At 63.8% G+C, this 18,542-nt stretch overlaps 7 protein-coding genes across 7 annotated transcripts; 3 read left to right on the top strand and 4 right to left on the bottom strand.

Moving 5' to 3' along the window:
* Nucleotides 1–651: 651 nt before the first annotated feature.
* On the bottom strand, nucleotides 652–1,328 carry LOC135318083 (scale keratin-like). The gene has a single exon (XM_064474909.1). It carries the CDS (start codon nucleotides 1,305–1,307, stop codon nucleotides 942–944), a length of 366 nt encoding a protein of 121 aa, XP_064330979.1. The 5' UTR covers nucleotides 1,308–1,328; the 3' UTR covers nucleotides 652–941.
* A 1,784-nt stretch (nucleotides 1,329–3,112) lies between these two features.
* Nucleotides 3,113–3,505, top strand: LOC135318145 (scale keratin-like). The gene has a single exon (XM_064475023.1). The coding sequence runs from the start codon at nucleotides 3,113–3,115 to the stop codon at nucleotides 3,494–3,496; it is 384 nt and encodes a 127-aa protein (XP_064331093.1). The 3' UTR covers nucleotides 3,497–3,505.
* A 2,660-nt stretch (nucleotides 3,506–6,165) lies between these two features.
* LOC135318084 (scale keratin-like) lies at nucleotides 6,166–7,294 on the bottom strand. The gene is made up of 2 exons (XM_064474910.1): nucleotides 7,229–7,294; nucleotides 6,166–6,842 (listed from the first exon to the last, which is right to left on the bottom strand). The coding sequence occupies exon 2, from the start codon at nucleotides 6,819–6,821 to the stop codon at nucleotides 6,456–6,458; it is 366 nt and encodes a 121-aa protein (XP_064330980.1). The 5' UTR covers nucleotides 6,822–6,842; nucleotides 7,229–7,294; the 3' UTR covers nucleotides 6,166–6,455.
* A 1,332-nt stretch (nucleotides 7,295–8,626) lies between these two features.
* Nucleotides 8,627–9,010, top strand: LOC135318154 (scale keratin-like). The gene has a single exon (XM_064475033.1). It carries the CDS (start codon nucleotides 8,627–8,629, stop codon nucleotides 9,008–9,010), a length of 384 nt encoding a protein of 127 aa, XP_064331103.1.
* Nucleotides 9,011–11,679: 2,669 nt separating this feature from the next.
* Nucleotides 11,680–12,808, bottom strand: LOC135318091 (scale keratin-like). Its single transcript, XM_064474920.1, has 2 exons — nucleotides 12,743–12,808; nucleotides 11,680–12,356 (listed from the first exon to the last, which is right to left on the bottom strand). The coding sequence occupies exon 2, from the start codon at nucleotides 12,333–12,335 to the stop codon at nucleotides 11,970–11,972; it is 366 nt and encodes a 121-aa protein (XP_064330990.1). The 5' UTR covers nucleotides 12,336–12,356; nucleotides 12,743–12,808; the 3' UTR covers nucleotides 11,680–11,969.
* A 1,332-nt stretch (nucleotides 12,809–14,140) lies between these two features.
* On the top strand, nucleotides 14,141–14,524 carry LOC135318149 (scale keratin-like). The gene has a single exon (XM_064475028.1). The coding sequence runs from the start codon at nucleotides 14,141–14,143 to the stop codon at nucleotides 14,522–14,524; it is 384 nt and encodes a 127-aa protein (XP_064331098.1).
* A 2,669-nt stretch (nucleotides 14,525–17,193) lies between these two features.
* On the bottom strand, nucleotides 17,194–18,322 carry LOC135318111 (scale keratin-like). Its single transcript, XM_064474955.1, has 2 exons — nucleotides 18,257–18,322; nucleotides 17,194–17,870 (listed from the first exon to the last, which is right to left on the bottom strand). Exon 2 carries the CDS (start codon nucleotides 17,847–17,849, stop codon nucleotides 17,484–17,486), a length of 366 nt encoding a protein of 121 aa, XP_064331025.1. The 5' UTR covers nucleotides 17,850–17,870; nucleotides 18,257–18,322; the 3' UTR covers nucleotides 17,194–17,483.
* Nucleotides 18,323–18,542: the final 220 nt, after the last annotated feature.

Consider the following 18,542-nt stretch of genomic DNA (forward strand, 5'->3'; position numbering starts at 1 on the left):
ACGTGTGTTGGTCTATGCTTGGGGTGAGAATGGGAAAGAGAAGTAGAAGAGGCAATGGCACAAAGGGATGGGGCAGAAGAAGGGCAAGGTGAAAGAGGAGAAGAATAGGAATTGGAAGTAGAACTTAAAGAGGAATAGAAAGGGGTAGGAAAAGGTAAAGGAGAAAGGTAAGGGGAAGGCAGAGGAGAAGGGGAGAAGAAGAGGAAAGGTGGAAGGGAAGTGGGAAAAGAAGGAGTGAGAAGATGAGTTAGAAGGGGAAGAGGCTATGGAAGAGGAAACGGAAAGAGAACCCTCCCTTTTGTTTTTTATCTCAGTGCCTCAGACAGAGACTTGGAGGCTCAAAGGCCTGAACCACAGACAGGCATCAGCCCTAGCTAACTTCAAGAACCTGGGGCAACCAAGTTCATGCCATGGAGGCTAGAGTTTAGCAGCTACAGATGACAAGCATGTGCTGCATGCAAAGGAACAGACAGCACCTCAGATCTAATAACATGCAGACAGCAGACTGTGCAGGGTCTCCCCAAAAGCAGCTGAGCCTGGCTCTGCGGGGGCTGAGAGAGTGCCCTGGTGCAGCTGGCCGGGGCCCCGTGCAGGGCCAGGGAGCCCCGCAGCCGAGGCTGGGCTTTGAAAGGAAAGGCAGAGAGGCAGGCATGGATTGCAGGCTTCTTTTATTGCAGTGCAGGAAAGCGGCCACTGGAGAAAGCCACGTACGAGGGAGGCACGCAGGTTGTCCCTGCAGGCTTTGAGTAAGGTGCTCCTTCAGGCTTCTCGCAGGCGGTGGTCATTGCAGAGACATGCCTGTGGGACGATGGTGCGCATCTGGGCATGGTCGGGAGTAAGGAGGAGGAGGAGGGTCATGGAGAGAGGGTAAGGAGGGGAGAAAGGGGTGAGGAGTGAGTCTGAGTGTCCCAAGGGCTGTGCCAGGGGCTTTGGGTCAGGGTCTAGCAGGGCCCACAGGTGTCCCACAGCTTCCTGGTGTAGCGGGGCAAGACACAAGGGCTGCAGGCGGGAGAAGCGTAGGGTCTGCCAAAGGTGCAGAGGCCCCCCGAGCCCTGCGTGGCCCCGGCACCGTAGAGGCCCCCCAGCCCCAGGGAGCCCCCAAAGGCCGGTGCTCCGGAGGAGCCCACCACGGCTTGCTGGGGGAAGGAGCTGAGGATGGGGCCGGGGAAGGTGACGACGACGGGGGGCGGCTGGATGAAGGCCGTGGAGTCGGGGCACTGGCGGGCGCACAGCTCGTTGCAGCTCTCGGCAATGGGCTGCGGGACAGCGACGCTGGTTTTTGGTGGGCACAGGTCGTAGCAAGACATCTTTGTTGGAGAGAGCTAAGCCTGAAAGACATGGCCCCAAGGACAGGTGTCATGACCGAGGAGGAGATCCTCTGGCCGAGCAGGGCCTTGTTCCCAGGGCTGCCTTGGAGCTGGAGGGGCCAGAGCCACCGCCTTGCCCGCACTGCCCACCGCTTGCCCTTTGCCCAGACAGCCCCCCTCAGCGCCCTGCTCCCCTCACACAGAGGACGCACAAACCCTCCCCGAGAGCAGGGCCTGGCTCTGCACGTCCCGGCCCGAGGCTCCTTCCTCCTCCCGCCGTGGCTCAGCCTGCCCTGGCCGCCCGAGCCTGCTACCAGCACGCCCGCTGCTGTCACTGCTCTCCCGCCCAGGGAGGCCCCACGCTGGCCACTGCCACAGCAGGCAGACAGCGGCAGGCACCCACCTACCCTTTTCCTGAGCAGAGCGAGGCAGGAGCGGCGGATGCCAGCACTGAGCGAGGGCAGCGCTTTTATTGCTGGCCGCCGAGTGCAGGGAGGAGCTGGCCACGCTGGGGACACGTGGCCCACGGTGGCCAAGCCCCTGCCTCCTCCCTGCGTGGCACGGGGCTGTTTTGCTGACGCCGTTTCCTCGCCGGCCCCAACCCGCTCTATCAGCCCCTGCCATCACCCCGCTTGGACGCTTGCCAGCTGCCACCTAATGGGCCAAATGAGCCCCGCTCTCTTTTCATTATCTCGGTGTGTAAGAGGGCACGCAGCGTGACAAAGGCTGACTGCAAGCGCCCGGCGTGCCACTGCTCCTCGCCAAGGGCTTGGTCTCACGGCGGCCCCGTGCCCTCTTTGCAGAGCCACAGGCAAGACCAGGGTCATGGCACTGGGCAAGAAGGTGGCCTCGCAAAGGACTGTGGCACGCAAGCGACCGCATGACGTATGCCGTGTGGCTATTATCTAGAGAGGCGCGAGGTTACGAAATGCCAAATCAAAGGCACTCCTCTCGGTCACTGCCTGCTCAGCACGATGCATCACTCGCCAGCCCAAGGCAGCCGGCCTCCCTCCGCCCCCAGGCGCTGGCCATCAAGCTCTGCAATCTGGGGGAGAAAGACCACTCATGCGCTTCCGCGGGGTATGTGGTGCAAGGAGCACGGATCCCCACCTGGGCCCACGTGCCTCGGGCTCATGCCAGTCCTGCCAGGCCCTTGCAAGTGTGCCGGGAGCCCCATTGCTGGGGGGCGGTGCTGGGCAGGGGCTGCCCTCGAGCTGCTGGGCAGCTGGGAGCCCCGTCACAATGCCCAGCCACAGCAGCCCACAGCTACGCTGGCCCCATTGGCGCTGGCGCCTCTCCTCCCAGCAGAGCCTGGCTGCGAGCTCAGGGCACAGGTGTCTTCCCAGGGCAGAGCACAAGGCAGGCAGCGAGGAGCTGCAGAAGCAGGGGCCTCTGCTGCCGCGCGCAGCCCCTACGAGGGGGATGCCCGCTCTCCATTAGCCCACGGAGCAGAAAGGGGAGGAGAGCCTCAGAAGGGGCATGTGCTGGACGGGCGAGGGGATGCTGACTCAGGGAGGGCCAGAAGCCCAACAGCCCTGTTGTCATTGGCAGGAGGGAGTGCCGCCTCTGCAGATTGGCCCAGGTGGTGCTGAGCAATGGCAGGGCCGCTATAAAAGCTCTGCCCCTGCCAGGCTCTCCCATCCACTGCTCTGCTTGCCTTCTCCTCTGGGAACAGGGTAAGTCTGCGAGCGGTTCTTCTTCAGACCCCCTGCTCTGCGCCCGACCCCTGCGCCTCGGGTGCTCCCCTCAGCTGCTCTCTTACAACCTCTGCCCTCTCGCAGAGCACCATCAGATCCCACGCAAAGATGTCTTGCTACGACCTGTGCCCACCAAAAACCAGCGTCGCCGCCCCGCAGCAGGTCGCCGTCCCGCAGCCCATCGCCGAGAGCTGCAACGAGCTGTGCGCCCGCCAGTGCCCCGACTCCACGGCCTTCATCCAGCCGCCCCCCGTCGTCGTCACCTTCCCCGGCCCCATCCTCAGCTCCTTCCCCCAGCAAGCCGTGGTGGGCTCCTCCGGAGCACCGGCCTTTGGGGGCTCCCTGGGGCTGGGGGGCCTCTACGGTGCCGGGGCCACGCAGGGCTCGGGGGGCCTCTGCACCTTTGGCAGACCCTACGCTTCTCCCGCCTGCAGCCCTTGCGTCTTGCCCCGCTACACCAGGAAGCTGTGGGACACCTGTGGGCCCTGCTAGACCCTGACCCAAAGACCCCGGCACCGCCCCCACACCAAACACCAAGGCCACCGCCACCCATGCACGGCTGAGCTGGTGGGCACGAGGCACTGAGGAGTGCTGAGCAGCCCCAGCCATCGCCTGGGCAGCTGGCAGTGCCGCTCACCCTTGGCCCTTCTTGCCCTCTTCCCCTGCCCTTTAATCCCCTCCCCTCCCCAGTCCTCCCTGCCCTGGGACGGGGCAGGAGGTGGACCCGAAAGGCCCTGTGGGGCTGCAGGGCCACGTCTTACGGGGCATCCGGAGAGAGAATGGATGCTCTGGGGAAGATCCCTCTGCCTCCCCCAACACGTGGCAGCCAGCCTCTCTGGGTCTTGCCCACCCTCCCTCTGAGAGCCTCTCCCGCCCCTCTGGGCACAATAAAGATTTCCTGCATCCAAGTCGTGTCTCCCTCCCTCTTTGTGCCCCTTTGGGAGGACCCCGGGGGCCGCGTGCCCGTCAGCTCTGGGAGGGCAAATGCTGAGATGCCCAGGAGAGGTGAGGATGGGCAGCGCTGGGAGAGGGAGGCTGCAGACAGGCAGGGGAGAGGGAGCTTTTGGTTGGGGCTTGCAGGAGCTGGGGAAAGGGCAGAGGGCAGAGAGCAGGCCAGGCGCTGGCAGCGCTCCTTTGCCTGGTCTTCTCAGTGCAGGAGAGACACCGGCACCGCCAGGTCCCGCTGATCCACCGAAGCACGGCAGCACCTCTGGGCGCCTGCGCAGAGGAGGCTGGACGAGAGCCAGCGTTAAACCCGCGCTTGGGAAATGGCTGTCACGTGCTGGAGAGCAGCTTGTTGAGGGTGGGCCCAGGGGGTGCTGCTGGTGGACACCGAGGTGAGCACGAGCCGGCCACGTGCCCGGGGCCAAAGGCAGCCAGCGGGGCCCTGGGCTGCATGCTGAGGAGCATGGGCGGCAGGGGGAGGGAGGGGAGCGTTGCATTTGCCTCAGCACTGGCGAGGCCACCCCTGCGGTGCTGCGTTGAGCCCAGGGCTGCCCAGCACAGGAGAGATGTGTGTCTCCTGGAGAGAGCCCAGCAAAGAGCTGCTCGCCGATGAGCGTGCTGGTTTGGGCTGGGATAGAGTGAATTGCCTTCACAGTAGCTGGGATGGGGCTATGTTCTGGATTTGTGCTGGAAACAGTGTGGATAATCGCAGGACATTTTCCTTCTTGCTGAGGAGATCCGGAGAGAGATGGGACTGTTCATGGTGGTGCAGAGGAGGCTCAGCGGGGCTCACCAATGTGCAGACAAGGCCAGCACGGCCAGCACATGCAGCGGGGAGCTCCCAAGATGATGAGGGGCCTGGAGTGTCTCCCTCATGAGGAAAGGCTGAGAGACGGGGTTTTGTTCATCCGGGAGAAGAGAAGAGTGAGGGGGGATCTCATCAATGCTTCTTAAAATCTGTGAAGGGTGGGTGCCAAGAGGATGGGACTGGACTCTTTTCCTTGGTGCCCAGTGAGAGGACAAGGGGCAATGAGACTATACTGGAAGATGGGAATTTCCACTTAAACATGAGAAAAAACTCCTTTACTGTTCTGGTGTCAGAGCAGTGGGACAGGCTGCCCGGAGACGCTGTGGAGTCTCCTTCCCTGGAGATATTCAAAACCCACGTGGACGCGGTCCTCTGCCCCTGTTCTAGGTGTACGTGTTCAAGCAGGGTGTTTGGACGAGGTGATCTCCAGATTTCCCTTCCAGCCACTTCCAGCCTGTGATTCTGTGGTTGTGTGGTTCTGTGACATGGCTGAAGGGGAGGCTTGAAGACGATGGAGCCAGGCTCATGTGAGAGGTGTCCAGTGCCAGGAGAAGAGTCAATGGTCACCACGTGAAACACAGGAGCCTCTGCCTCAATGTCCCAAAATAATTTTTTCCCTGTGAGGGAGACCGAGCAGTGGCACAGGTTACCCCGTGAGGTGGTGGAGTCTCTGTCCTTGGAGACATGCAGAAGCTGCCTGGCCACGGTGCTGGGCAGCGGGCTGTGGGTGAGCCTGCTGGAGGGGTCAGCATGAGAAGATGCCCTGCAAAGGCTCCTGCCACAGGAGCGTGGCTGCGATTTCTGTGATTTCAGGTGTGCGTCAGAGAAGGGAGGAGCAGCGCGCGTGTTGGTCTGTGCTGGGGGTGGTAAGCGGAAGGAGAAAGGGAAGCGGAGAAGGAGAGGGAAGGAGTGGAGGGAAAGGGAAGGGTGGGAGGGAGAAGAAGAAGGCGGGAAGGGGAAAGACAAAGAGGAATGAGGAGGGGAAGGGAATGGGATAATGAAGAGGGAGGGAAGCATCCCCTTTGCTTTCTGCCACCACGCCTCTAGTAGAGGCCAGGAGGCAGAAAGAGGCTGGGGTCGTGTCAGGCACGGCCCCCGGCTGGCCTCCAGACCCTGGGTAAGCTGCGCTCCTGCACAAGGAGGCTGGAGGTGTGCAAATGCCGCAGGGCTGTGTGTCCTGCAGGCAGGGGAGCAGCCTGCGTTGAGGCAGGGCCCTTGGAGCTCATCTGCGGGACGGTGTGCGTCCAGAGCTGCCAGGGCTGTGCGGGGGGGTCTCCCCAAAAGCAGCTGAGCCTGGCTCTGCGGGGGCTGAGAGAGTGCCCTGGTGCAGCTGGCCGGGGCCCCGTGCAGGGCCAGGGAGCCCCGCAGCCGAGGCTGGGCTTTGAAAGGAAAGGCAGAGAGGCAGGCATGGATTGCAGGCTTCTTTTATTGCAGTGCAGGAAAGCGGCCACTGGAGAAAGCCACGTACGAGGGAGGCACGCAGGTTGTCCCTGCAGGCTTTGAGTAAGGTGCTCCTTCAGGCTTCTCGCAGGCGGTGGTCATTGCAGAGACATGCCTGTGGGACGATGGTGCGCATCTGGGCATGGTCGGGAGTAAGGAGGAGGAGGAGGGTCATGGAGAGAGGGTAAGGAGGGGAGAAAGGGGTGAGGAGTGAGTCTGAGTGTCCCAAGGGCTGTGCCAGGGGCTTTGGGTCAGGGTCTAGCAGGGCCCACAGGTGTCCCACAGCTTCCTGGTGTAGCGGGGCAAGACACAAGGGCTGCAGGCGGGAGAAGCGTAGGGTCTGCCAAAGGTGCAGAGGCCCCCCGAGCCCTGCGTGGCCCCGGCACCGTAGAGGCCCCCCAGCCCCAGGGAGCCCCCAAAGGCCGGTGCTCCGGAGGAGCCCACCACGGCTTGCTGGGGGAAGGAGCTGAGGATGGGGCCGGGGAAGGTGACGACGACGGGGGGCGGCTGGATGAAGGCCGTGGAGTCGGGGCACTGGCGGGCGCACAGCTCGTTGCAGCTCTCGGCAATGGGCTGCGGGACAGCGACGCTGGTTTTTGGTGGGCACAGGTCGTAGCAAGACATCTTTGTTGGAGAGAGCTGAGCCTGAAAGACATGGCCCCAAGGACAGGTGTCATGACCGAGGAGGAGATCCTCTGGCCGAGCAGGGCCTTGTTCCCAGGGCTGCCTTGGAGCTGGAGGGGCCAGAGCCACCGCCTTGCCCGCACTGCCCACCGCTTGCCCTTTGCCCAGACAGCCCCCCTCAGCGCCCTGCTCCCCTCACACAGAGGACGCACAAACCCTCCCCGAGAGCAGGGCCTGGCTCTGCACGTCCCGGCCCGAGGCTCCTTCCTCCTCCCGCCGTGGCTCAGCCTGCCCTGGCCGCCCGAGCCTGCTACCAGCACGCCCGCTGCTGTCACTGCTCTCCCGCCCAGGGAGGCCCCACGCTGGCCACTGCCACAGCAGGCAGACAGCGGCAGGCACCCACCTACCCTTTTCCTGAGCAGAGCGAGGCAGGAGCGGCGGATGCCAGCACTGAGCGAGGGCAGCGCTTTTATTGCTGGCCGCCGAGTGCAGGGAGGAGCTGGCCACGCTGGGGACACGTGGCCCACGGTGGCCAAGCCCCTGCCTCCTCCCTGCGTGGCACGGGGCTGTTTTGCTGATGCCGTTTCCTCGCCGGCCCCAACCCGCTCTATCAGCCCCTGCCATCACCCCGCTTGGACGCTTGCCAGCTGCCACCTAATGGGCCAAATGAGCCCCGCTCTCTTTTCATTATCTCGGTGTGTAAGAGGGCACGCAGCGTGACAAAGGCTGACTGCAAGCGCCCGGCGTGCCACTGCTCCTCGCCAAGGGCTTGGTCTCACGGCGGCCCCGTGCCCTCTTTGCAGAGCCACAGGCAAGACCAGGGTCATGGCACTGGGCAAGAAGGCGGCCTCGCAAAGGACTGCGGCACGCAAGCGACCGCATGACGTATGCCGTGTGGCTATTATCTAGAGAGGCGCGAGGTTACGAAATGCCAAATCAAAGGCACTCCTCTCGGTCACTGCCTGCTCAGCACGATGCATCACTCGCCAGCCCAAGGCAGCCGGCCTCCCTCCGCCCCCAGGCGCTGGCCATCAAGCTCTGCAATCTGGGGGAGAAAGACCACTCATGCGCTTCCGTGGGGTATGTGGTGCAAGGAGCACGGATCCCCACCTGGGCCCACGTGCCTCGGGCTCATGCCAGTCCTGCCAGGCCCTTGCAAGTGTGCCGGGAGCCCCATTGCTGGGGGGCGGTGCTGGGCAGGGGCTGCCCTCGAGCTGCTGGGCAGCTGGGAGCCCCGTCACAATGCCCAGCCACAGCAGCCCACAGCTACGCTGGCCCCATTGGCGCTGGCGCCTCTCCTCCCAGCAGAGCCTGGCTGCGAGCTCAGGGCACAGGTGTCTTCCCAGGGCAGAGCACAAGGCAGGCAGCGAGGAGCTGCAGAAGCAGGGGCCTCTGCTGCCGCGCGCAGCCCCTACGAGGGGGATGCCCGCTCTCCATTAGCCCACGGAGCAGAAAGGGGAGGAGAGCCTCAGAAGGGGCATGTGCTGGACGGGCGAGGGGATGCTGACTCAGGGAGGGCCAGAAGCCCAACAGCCCTGTTGTCATTGGCAGGAGGGAGTGCCGCCTCTGCAGATTGGCCCAGGTGGTGCTGAGCAATGGCAGGGCCGCTATAAAAGCTCTGCCCCTGCCAGGCTCTCCCATCCACTGCTCTGCTTGCCTTCTCCTCTGGGAACAGGGTAAGTCTGCGAGCGGTTCTTCTTCAGACCCCCTGCTCTGCGCCCGACCCCTGCGCCTCGGGTGCTCCCCTCAGCTGCTCTCTTACAACCTCTGCCCTCTCGCAGAGCACCATCAGATCCCGCGCAAAGATGTCTTGCTACGACCTGTGCCCACCAAAAACCAGCGTCGCCGCCCCGCAGCAGGTCGCCGTCCCGCAGCCCATCGCCGAGAGCTGCAACGAGCTGTGCGCCCGCCAGTGCCCCGACTCCACGGCCTTCATCCAGCCGCCCCCCGTCGTCGTCACCTTCCCCGGCCCCATCCTCAGCTCCTTCCCCCAGCAAGCCGTGGTGGGCTCCTCCGGAGCACCCGCCTTTGGGGGCTCCCTGGGGCTGGGGGGCCTCTACGGTGCCGGGGCCACGCAGGGCTCGGGGGGCCTCTGCACCTTTGGCAGACCCTACGCTTCTCCCACCTGCAGCCCTTGCGTCTTGCCCCGCTACACCAGGAAGCTGTGGGACACCTGTGGGCCCTGCTAGACCCTGACCCAAAGACCCCGGCACCGCCCCCACACCGAACACCAAGGCCACCGCCACCCATGCACGGCTGAGCTGGTGGGCACGAGGCACTGAGGAGTGCTGAGCAGCCCCAGCCATCGCCTGGGCAGCTGGCAGTGCCGCTCACCCTTGGCCCTTCTTGCCCTCTTCCCCTGCCCTCGAATCCCCTCCCTTCCCCAGTCCTCCCTGCCCTGGGACGGGGCAGGAGGTGGACCCGAAAGGCCCTGTGGGGCTGCAGGGCCACGTCTTACGGGGCATCCGGAGAGAGAATGGATGCTCTGGGGAAGATCCCTCTGCCTCCCCCAACACGTGGCAGCCAGCCTCTCTGGGTCTTGCCCACCCTCCCTCTGAGAGCCTCTCCCGCCCCTCTGGGCACAATAAAGATTTCCTGCATCCAAGTCGTGTCTCCCTCCCTCTTTGTGCCCCTTTGGGAGGACCCCGGGGGCCGCGTGCCCGTCAGCTCTGGGAGGGCAAATGCTGAGATGCCCAGGAGAGGTGAGGATGGGCAGCGCTGGGAGAGGGAGGCTGCAGACAGGCAGGGGAGAGGGAGCTTTTGGTTGGGGCTTGCAGGAGCTGGGGAAAGGGCAGAGGGCAGAGAGCAGGCCAGGCGCTGGCAGCGCTCCTTTGCCTGGTCTTCTCAGTGCAGGAGAGACACCGGCACCGCCAGGTCCCGCTGATCCACCGAAGCACGGCAGCACCTCTGGGCGCCTGCGCAGAGGAGGCTGGACGAGAGCCAGCGTTAAACCCGCGCTTGGGAAATGGCTGTCACGTGCTGGAGAGCAGCTTGTTGAGGGTGGGCCCAGGGGGTGCTGCTGGTGGACACCGAGGTGAGCACGAGCCGGCCACGTGCCCGGGGCCAAAGGCAGCCAGCGGGGCCCTGGGCTGCATGCTGAGGAGCATGGGCGGCAGGGGGAGGGAGGGGAGCGTTGCATTTGCCTCAGCACTGGCGAGGCCACCCCTGCGGTGCTGCGTTGAGCCCAGGGCTGCCCAGCACAGGAGAGATGTGTGTCTCCTGGAGAGAGCCCAGCAAAGAGCTGCTCGCCGATGAGCGTGCTGGTTTGGGCTGGGATAGAGTGAATTGCCTTCACAGTAGCTGGGATGGGGCTATGTTCTGGATTTGTGCTGGAAACAGTGTGGATAATCGCAGGACATTTTCCTTCTTGCTGAGGAGATCCGGAGAGAGATGGGACTGTTCATGGTGGTGCAGAGGAGGCTCAGCGGGGCTCACCAATGTGCAGACAAGGCCAGCACGGCCAGCACATGCAGCGGGGAGCTCCCAAGATGATGAGGGGCCTGGAGTGTCTCCCTCATGAGGAAAGGCTGAGAGACGGGGTTTTGTTCATCCGGGAGAAGAGAAGAGTGAGGGGGGATCTCATCAATGCTTCTTAAAATCTGTGAAGGGTGGGTGCCAAGAGGATGGGACTGGACTCTTTTCCTTGGTGCCCAGTGAGAGGACAAGGGGCAATGAGACTATACTGGAAGATGGGAATTTCCACTTAAACATGAGAAAAAACTCCTTTACTGTTCTGGTGTCAGAGCAGTGGGACAGGCTGCCCGGAGACGCTGTGGAGTCTCCTTCCCTGGAGATATTCAAAACCCACGTGGACGCGGTCCTCTGCCCCTGTTCTAGGTGTACGTGTTCAAGCAGGGTGTTTGGACGAGGTGATCTCCAGATTTCCCTTCCAGCCACTTCCAGCCTGTGATTCTGTGGTTGTGTGGTTCTGTGACATGGCTGAAGGGGAGGCTTGAAGACGATGGAGCCAGGCTCATGTGAGAGGTGTCCAGTGCCAGGAGAAGAGTCAATGGTCACCACGTGAAACACAGGAGCCTCTGCCTCAATGTCCCAAAATAATTTTTTCCCTGTGAGGGAGACCGAGCAGTGGCACAGGTTACCCCGTGAGGTGGTGGAGTCTCTGTCCTTGGAGACATGCAGAAGCTGCCTGGCCACGGTGCTGGGCAGCGGGCTGTGGGTGAGCCTGCTGGAGGGGTCAGCATGAGAAGATGCCCTGCAAAGGCTCCTGCCACAGGAGCGTGGCTGCGATTTCTGTGATTTCAGGTGTGCGTCAGAGAAGGGAGGAGCAGCGCGCGTGTTGGTCTGTGCTGGGGGTGGTAAGCGGAAGGAGAAAGGGAAGCGGAGAAGGAGAGGGAAGGAGTGGAGGGAAAGGGAAGGGTGGGAGGGAGAAGAAGAAGGCGGGAAGGGGAAAGACAAAGAGGAATGAGGAGGGGAAGGGAATGGGATAATGAAGAGGGAGGGAAGCATCCCCTTTGCTTTCTGCCACCACGCCTCTAGTAGAGGCCAGGAGGCAGAAAGAGGCTGGGGTCGTGTCAGGCACGGCCCCCGGCTGGCCTCCAGACCCTGGGTAAGCTGCGCTCCTGCACAAGGAGGCTGGAGGTGTGCAAATGCCGCAGGGCTGTGTGTCCTGCAGGCAGGGGAGCAGCCTGCGTTGAGGCAGGGCCCTTGGAGCTCATCTGCGGGACGGTGTGCGTCCAGAGCTGCCAGGGCTGTGCGGGGGGGTCTCCCCAAAAGCAGCTGAGCCTGGCTCTGCGGGGGCTGAGAGAGTGCCCTGGTGCAGCTGGCCGGGGCCCCGTGCAGGGCCAGGGAGCCCCGCAGCCGAGGCTGGGCTTTGAAAGGAAAGGCAGAGAGGCAGGCATGGATTGCAGGCTTCTTTTATTGCAGTGCAGGAAAGCGGCCACTGGAGAAAGCCACGTACGAGGGAGGCACGCAGGTTGTCCCTGCAGGCTTTGAGTAAGGTGCTCCTTCAGGCTTCTCGCAGGCGGTGGTCATTGCAGAGACATGCCTGTGGGACGATGGTGCGCATCTGGGCATGGTCGGGAGTAAGGAGGAGGAGGAGGGTCATGGAGAGAGGGTAAGGAGGGGAGAAAGGGGTGAGGAGTGAGTCTGAGTGTCCCAAGGGCTGTGCCAGGGGCTTTGGGTCAGGGTCTAGCAGGGCCCACAGGTGTCCCACAGCTTCCTGGTGTAGCGGGGCAAGACACAAGGGCTGCAGGCGGGAGAAGCGTAGGGTCTGCCAAAGGTGCAGAGGCCCCCCGAGCCCTGCGTGGCCCCGGCACCGTAGAGGCCCCCCAGCCCCAGGGAGCCCCCAAAGGCCGGTGCTCCGGAGGAGCCCACCACGGCTTGCTGGGGGAAGGAGCTGAGGATGGGGCCGGGGAAGGTGACGACGACGGGGGGCGGCTGGATGAAGGCCGTGGAGTCGGGGCACTGGCGGGCGCACAGCTCGTTGCAGCTCTCGGCAATGGGCTGCGGGACAGCGACGCTGGTTTTTGGTGGGCACAGGTCGTAGCAAGACATCTTTGTTGGAGAGAGCTGAGCCTGAAAGACATGGCCCCAAGGACAGGTGTCATGACCGAGGAGGAGATCCTCTGGCCGAGCAGGGCCTTGTTCCCAGGGCTGCCTTGGAGCTGGAGGGGCCAGAGCCACCGCCTTGCCCGCACTGCCCACCGCTTGCCCTTTGCCCAGACAGCCCCCCTCAGCGCCCTGCTCCCCTCACACAGAGGACGCACAAACCCTCCCCGAGAGCAGGGCCTGGCTCTGCACGTCCCGGCCCGAGGCTCCTTCCTCCTCCCGCCGTGGCTCAGCCTGCCCTGGCCGCCCGAGCCTGCTACCAGCACGCCCGCTGCTGTCACTGCTCTCCCGCCCAGGGAGGCCCCACGCTGGCCACTGCCACAGCAGGCAGACAGCGGCAGGCACCCACCTACCCTTTTCCTGAGCAGAGCGAGGCAGGAGCGGCGGATGCCAGCACTGAGCGAGGGCAGCGCTTTTATTGCTGGCCGCCGAGTGCAGGGAGGAGCTGGCCACGCTGGGGACACGTGGCCCACGGTGGCCAAGCCCCTGCCTCCTCCCTGCGTGGCACGGGGCTGTTTTGCTGATGCCGTTTCCTCGCCGGCCCCAACCCGCTCTATCAGCCCCTGCCATCACCCCGCTTGGACGCTTGCCAGCTGCCACCTAATGGGCCAAATGAGCCCCGCTCTCTTTTCATTATCTCGGTGTGTAAGAGGGCACGCAGCGTGACAAAGGCTGACTGCAAGCGCCCGGCGTGCCACTGCTCCTCGCCAAGGGCTTGGTCTCACGGCGGCCCCGTGCCCTCTTTGCAGAGCCACAGGCAAGACCAGGGTCATGGCACTGGGCAAGAAGGCGGCCTCGCAAAGGACTGCGGCACGCAAGCGACCGCATGACGTATGCCGTGTGGCTATTATCTAGAGAGGCGCGAGGTTACGAAATGCCAAATCAAAGGCACTCCTCTCGGTCACTGCCTGCTCAGCACGATGCATCACTCGCCAGCCCAAGGCAGCCGGCCTCCCTCCGCCCCCAGGCGCTGGCCATCAAGCTCTGCAATCTGGGGGAGAAAGACCACTCATGCGCTTCCGTGGGGTATGTGGTGCAAGGAGCACGGATCCCCACCTGGGCCCACGTGCCTCGGGCTCATGCCAGTCCTGCCAGGCCCTTGCAAGTGTGCCGGGAGCCCCATTGCTGGGGGGCGGTGCTGGGCAGGGGCTGCCCTCGAGCTGCTGGGCAGCTGGGAGCCCCGTCACAATGCCCAGCCACAGCAGCCCACAGCTACGCTGGCCCCATTGGCGCTGGCGCCTCTCCTCCCAGCAGAGCCTGGCTGCGAGCTCAGGGCACAGGTGTCTTCCCAGGGCAGAGCACAAGGCAGGCAGCGAGGAGCTGCAGAAGCAGGGGCCTCTGCTGCCGCGCGCAGCCCCTACGAGGGGGATGCCCGCTCTCCATTAGCCCACGGAGCAGAAAGGGGAGGAGAGCCTCAGAAGGGGCATGTGCTGGACGGGCGAGGGGATGCTGACTCAGGGAGGGCCAGAAGCCCAACAGCCCTGTTGTCATTGGCAGGAGGGAGTGCCGCCTCTGCAGATTGGCCCAGGTGGTGCTGAGCAATGGCAGGGCCGCTATAAAAGCTCTGCCCCTGCCAGGCTCTCCCATCCACTGCTCTGCTTGCCTTCTCCTCTGGGAACAGGGTAAGTCTGCGAGCGGTTCTTCTTCAGACCCCCTGCTCTGCGCCCGACCCCTGCGCCTCGGGTGCTCCCCTCAGCTGCTCTCTTACAACCTCTGCCCTCTCGCAGAGCACCATCAGATCCCGCGCAAAGATGTCTTGCTACGACCTGTGCCCACCAAAAACCAGCGTCGCCGCCCCGCAGCAGGTCGCCGTCCCGCAGCCCATCGCCGAGAGCTGCAACGAGCTGTGCGCCCGCCAGTGCCCCGACTCCACGGCCTTCATCCAGCCGCCCCCCGTCGTCGTCACCTTCCCCGGCCCCATCCTCAGCTCCTTCCCCCAGCAAGCCGTGGTGGGCTCCTCCGGAGCACCGGCCTTTGGGGGCTCCCTGGGGCTGGGGGGCCTCTATGGTGCCGGGGCCACGCAGGGCTCGGGGGGCCTCTGCACCTTTGGCAGACCCTACGCTTCTCCCGCCTGCAGCCCTTGCGTCTTGCCCCGCTACACCAGGAAGCTGTGGGACACCTGTGGGCCCTGCTAGACCCTGACCCAAAGACCCCGGCACCGCCCCCACACCAAACACCAAGGCCACCGCCACCCATGCACGGCTGAGCTGGTGGGCACGAGGCACTGAGGAGTGCTGAGCAGCCCCAGCCATCGCCTGGGCAGCTGGCAGTGCCGCTCACCCTTGGCCCTTCTTGCCCTCTTCCCCTGCCCTCGAATCCCCTCCCCTCCCCAGTCCTCCCTGCCCTGGGACGGGGCAGGAGGTGGACCCGAAAGGCCCTGTGGGGCTGCAGGGCCACGTCTTATGGGGCATCCGGAGAGAGAATGGATGCTCTGGGGAAGATCCCTCTGCCTCCCCCAACACGTGGCAGCCAGCCTCTCTGGGTCTTGCCCACCCTCCCTCTGAGAGCCTCTCCCGCCCCTCTGGGCACAATAAAGATTTCCTGCATCCAAGTCGTGTCTCCCTCCCTCTTTGTGCCCCTTTGGGAGGACCCCGGGGGCCGCGTGCCCGTCAGCTCTGGGAGGGCAAATGCTGAGATGCCCAGGAGAGGTGAGGATGGGCAGCGCTGGGAGAGGGAGGCTGCAGACAGGCAGGGGAGAGGGAGCTTTTGGTTGGGGCTTGCAGGAGCTGGGGAAAGGGCAGAGGGCAGAGAGCAGGCCAGGCGCTGGCAGCGCTCCTTTGCCTGGTCTTCTCAGTGCAGGAGAGACACCGGCACCGCCAGGTCCCGCTGATCCACCGAAGCACGGCAGCACCTCTGGGCGCCTGCGCAGAGGAGGCTGGACGAGAGCCAGCGTTAAACCCGCGCTTGGGAAATGGCTGTCACGTGCTGGAGAGCAGCTTGTTGAGGGTGGGCCCAGGGGGTGCTGCTGGTGGACACCGAGGTGAGCACGAGCCGGCCACGTGCCCGGGGCCAAAGGCAGCCAGCGGGGCCCTGGGCTGCATGCTGAGGAGCATGGGCGGCAGGGGGAGGGAGGGGAGCGTTGCATTTGCCTCAGCACTGGCGAGGCCACCCCTGCGGTGCTGCGTTGAGCCCAGGGCTGCCCAGCACAGGAGAGATGTGTGTCTCCTGGAGAGAGCCCAGCAAAGAGCTGCTCGCCGATGAGCGTGCTGGTTTGGGCTGGGATAGAGTGAATTGCCTTCACAGTAGCTGGGATGGGGCTATGTTCTGGATTTGTGCTGGAAACAGTGTGGATAATCGCAGGACATTTTCCTTCTTGCTGAGGAGATCCGGAGAGAGATGGGACTGTTCATGGTGGTGCAGAGGAGGCTCAGCGGGGCTCACCAATGTGCAGACAAGGCCAGCACGGCCAGCACATGCAGCGGGGAGCTCCCAAGATGATGAGGGTCCTGGAGTGTCTCCCTCATGAGGAAAGGCTGAGAGACGGGGTTTTGTTCATCCGGGAGAAGAGAAGAGTGAGGGGGGATCTCATCAATGCTTCTTAAAATCTGTGAAGGGTGGGTGCCAAGAGGATGGGACTGGACTCTTTTCCTTGGTGCCCAGTGAGAGGACAAGGGGCAATGAGACTATACTGGAAGATGGGAATTTCCACTTAAACATGAGAAAAAACTCCTTTACTGTTCTGGTGTCAGAGCAGTGGGACAGGCTGCCCGGAGACGCTGTGGAGTCTCCTTCCCTGGAGATATTCAAAACCCACGTGGACGCGGTCCTCTGCCCCTGTTCTAGGTGTACGTGTTCAAGCAGGGTGTTTGGACGAGGTGATCTCCAGATTTCCCTTCCAGCCACTTCCAGCCTGTGATTCTGTGGTTGTGTGGTTCTGTGACATGGCTGAAGGGGAGGCTTGAAGACGATGGAGCCAGGCTCATGTGAGAGGTGTCCAGTGCCAGGAGAAGAGTCAATGGTCACCACGTGAAACACAGGAGCCTCTGCCTCAATGTCCCAAAATAATTTTTTCCCTGTGAGGGAGACCGAGCAGTGGCACAGGTTACCCCGTGAGGTGGTGGAGTCTCTGTCCTTGGAGACATGCAGAAGCTGCCTGGCCACGGTGCTGGGCAGCGGGCTGTGGGTGAGCCTGCTGGAGGGGTCAGCATGAGAAGATGCCCTGCAAAGGCTCCTGCCACAGGAGCGTGGCTGCGATTTCTGTGATTTCAGGTGTGCGTCAGAGAAGGGAGGAGCAGCGCGCGTGTTGGTCTGTGCTGGGGGTGGTAAGCGGAAGGAGAAAGGGAAGCGGAGAAGGAGAGGGAAGGAGTGGAGGGAAAGGGAAGGGTGGGAGGGAGAAGAAGAAGGCGGGAAGGGGAAAGACAAAGAGGAATGAGGAGGGGAAGGGAATGGGATAATGAAGAGGGAGGGAAGCATCCCCTTTGCTTTCTGCCACCACGCCTCTAGTAGAGGCCAGGAGGCAGAAAGAGGCTGGGGTCGTGTCAGGCACGGCCCCCGGCTGGCCTCCAGACCCTGGGTAAGCTGCGCTCCTGCACAAGGAGGCTGGAGGTGTGCAAATGCCGCAGGGCTGTGTGTCCTGCAGGCAGGGGAGCAGCCTGCGTTGAGGCAGGGCCCTTGGAGCTCATCTGCGGGACGGTGTGCGTCCAGAGCTGCCAGGGCTGTGCGGGGGGGTCTCCCCAAAAGCAGCTGAGCCTGGCTCTGCGGGGGCTGAGAGAGTGCCCTGGTGCAGCTGGCCGGGGCCCCGTGCAGGGCCAGGGAGCCCCGCAGCCGAGGCTGGGCTTTGAAAGGAAAGGCAGAGAGGCAGGCATGGATTGCAGGCTTCTTTTATTGCAGTGCAGGAAAGCGGCCACTGGAGAAAGCCACGTACGAGGGAGGCACGCAGGTTGTCCCTGCAGGCTTTGAGTAAGGTGCTCCTTCAGGCTTCTCGCAGGCGGTGGTCATTGCAGAGACATGCCTGTGGGACGATGGTGCGCATCTGGGCATGGTCGGGAGTAAGGAGGAGGAGGAGGGTCATGGAGAGAGGGTAAGGAGGGGAGAAAGGGGTGAGGAGTGAGTCTGAGTGTCCCAAGGGCTGTGCCAGGGGCTTTGGGTCAGGGTCTAGCAGGGCCCACAGGTGTCCCACAGCTTCCTGGTGTAGCGGGGCAAGACACAAGGGCTGCAGGCGGGAGAAGCGTAGGGTCTGCCAAAGGTGCAGAGGCCCCCCGAGCCCTGCGTGGCCCCGGCACCGTAGAGGCCCCCCAGCCCCAGGGAGCCCCCAAAGGCCGGTGCTCCGGAGGAGCCCACCACGGCTTGCTGGGGGAAGGAGCTGAGGATGGGGCCGGGGAAGGTGACGACGACGGGGGGCGGCTGGATGAAGGCCGTGGAGTCGGGGCACTGGCGGGCGCACAGCTCGTTGCAGCTCTCGGCAATGGGCTGCGGGACAGCGACGCTGGTTTTTGGTGGGCACAGGTCGTAGCAAGACATCTTTGTTGGAGAGAGCTGAGCCTGAAAGACATGGCCCCAAGGACAGGTGTCATGACCGAGGAGGAGATCCTCTGGCCAAGCAGGGCCTTGTTCCCAGGGCTGCCTTGGAGCTGGAGGGGCCAGAGCCACCGCCTTGCCCGCACTGCCCACCGCTTGCCCTTTGCCCAGACAGCCCCCCTCAGCGCCCTGCTCCCCTCACACAGAGGACGCACAAACCCTCCCCGAGAGCAGGGCCTGGCTCTGCACGTCCCGGCCCGAGGCTCCTTCCTCCTCCCGCCGTGGCTCAGCCTGCCCTGGCCGCCCGAGCCTGCTACCAGCACGCCCGCTGCTGTCACTGCTCTCCCGCCCAGGGAGGCCCCACGCTGGCCACTGCCACAGCAGGCAGACAGCGGCAGGCACCCACCTACCCTTTTCCTGAGCAGAGCGAGGCAGGAGCGGCGGATGCCAGCACTGAGCGAGGGCAGCGCTTTTATTGCTGGCCGCCGAGTGCAGGGAGGAGCTGGCCACGCTGGGGACACGTGGCCCACGGTGGCCAAGCCCCTGCCTCCTCCCTGCGTGGCACGGGGCTGTTTTGCTGATGCCGTTTCCTCGCCGGCCCCAACCCGCTCTATCAGCCCCTGCCATCACCCCGCTTGGACGCTTGCCAGCTGCCACCTAATGGGCCAAATGAGCCCCGCTCTCTTTTCATTATCT

Source organism: Phalacrocorax carbo, chromosome 28 (assembly GCF_963921805.1).
Source record: "Phalacrocorax carbo chromosome 28, bPhaCar2.1, whole genome shotgun sequence".
Taxonomy (NCBI): domain Eukaryota; kingdom Metazoa; phylum Chordata; class Aves; order Suliformes; family Phalacrocoracidae; genus Phalacrocorax; species Phalacrocorax carbo.

Excerpts from the sequence above, each read along its gene's own strand:
- LOC135318083 (XM_064474909.1), bottom strand. The coding sequence starts at position 1,307 with ATGTCTTGCTACGACCTGTGCCCACCAAAAACCAGCGTCGCTGTCCCG.
- LOC135318145 (XM_064475023.1), top strand. The coding sequence starts at position 3,113 with ATGTCTTGCTACGACCTGTGCCCACCAAAAACCAGCGTCGCCGCCCCG.
- LOC135318084 (XM_064474910.1), bottom strand. The coding sequence starts at position 6,821 with ATGTCTTGCTACGACCTGTGCCCACCAAAAACCAGCGTCGCTGTCCCG.
- LOC135318154 (XM_064475033.1), top strand. The coding sequence starts at position 8,627 with ATGTCTTGCTACGACCTGTGCCCACCAAAAACCAGCGTCGCCGCCCCG.
- LOC135318091 (XM_064474920.1), bottom strand. The coding sequence starts at position 12,335 with ATGTCTTGCTACGACCTGTGCCCACCAAAAACCAGCGTCGCTGTCCCG.
- LOC135318149 (XM_064475028.1), top strand. The coding sequence starts at position 14,141 with ATGTCTTGCTACGACCTGTGCCCACCAAAAACCAGCGTCGCCGCCCCG.
- LOC135318111 (XM_064474955.1), bottom strand. The coding sequence starts at position 17,849 with ATGTCTTGCTACGACCTGTGCCCACCAAAAACCAGCGTCGCTGTCCCG.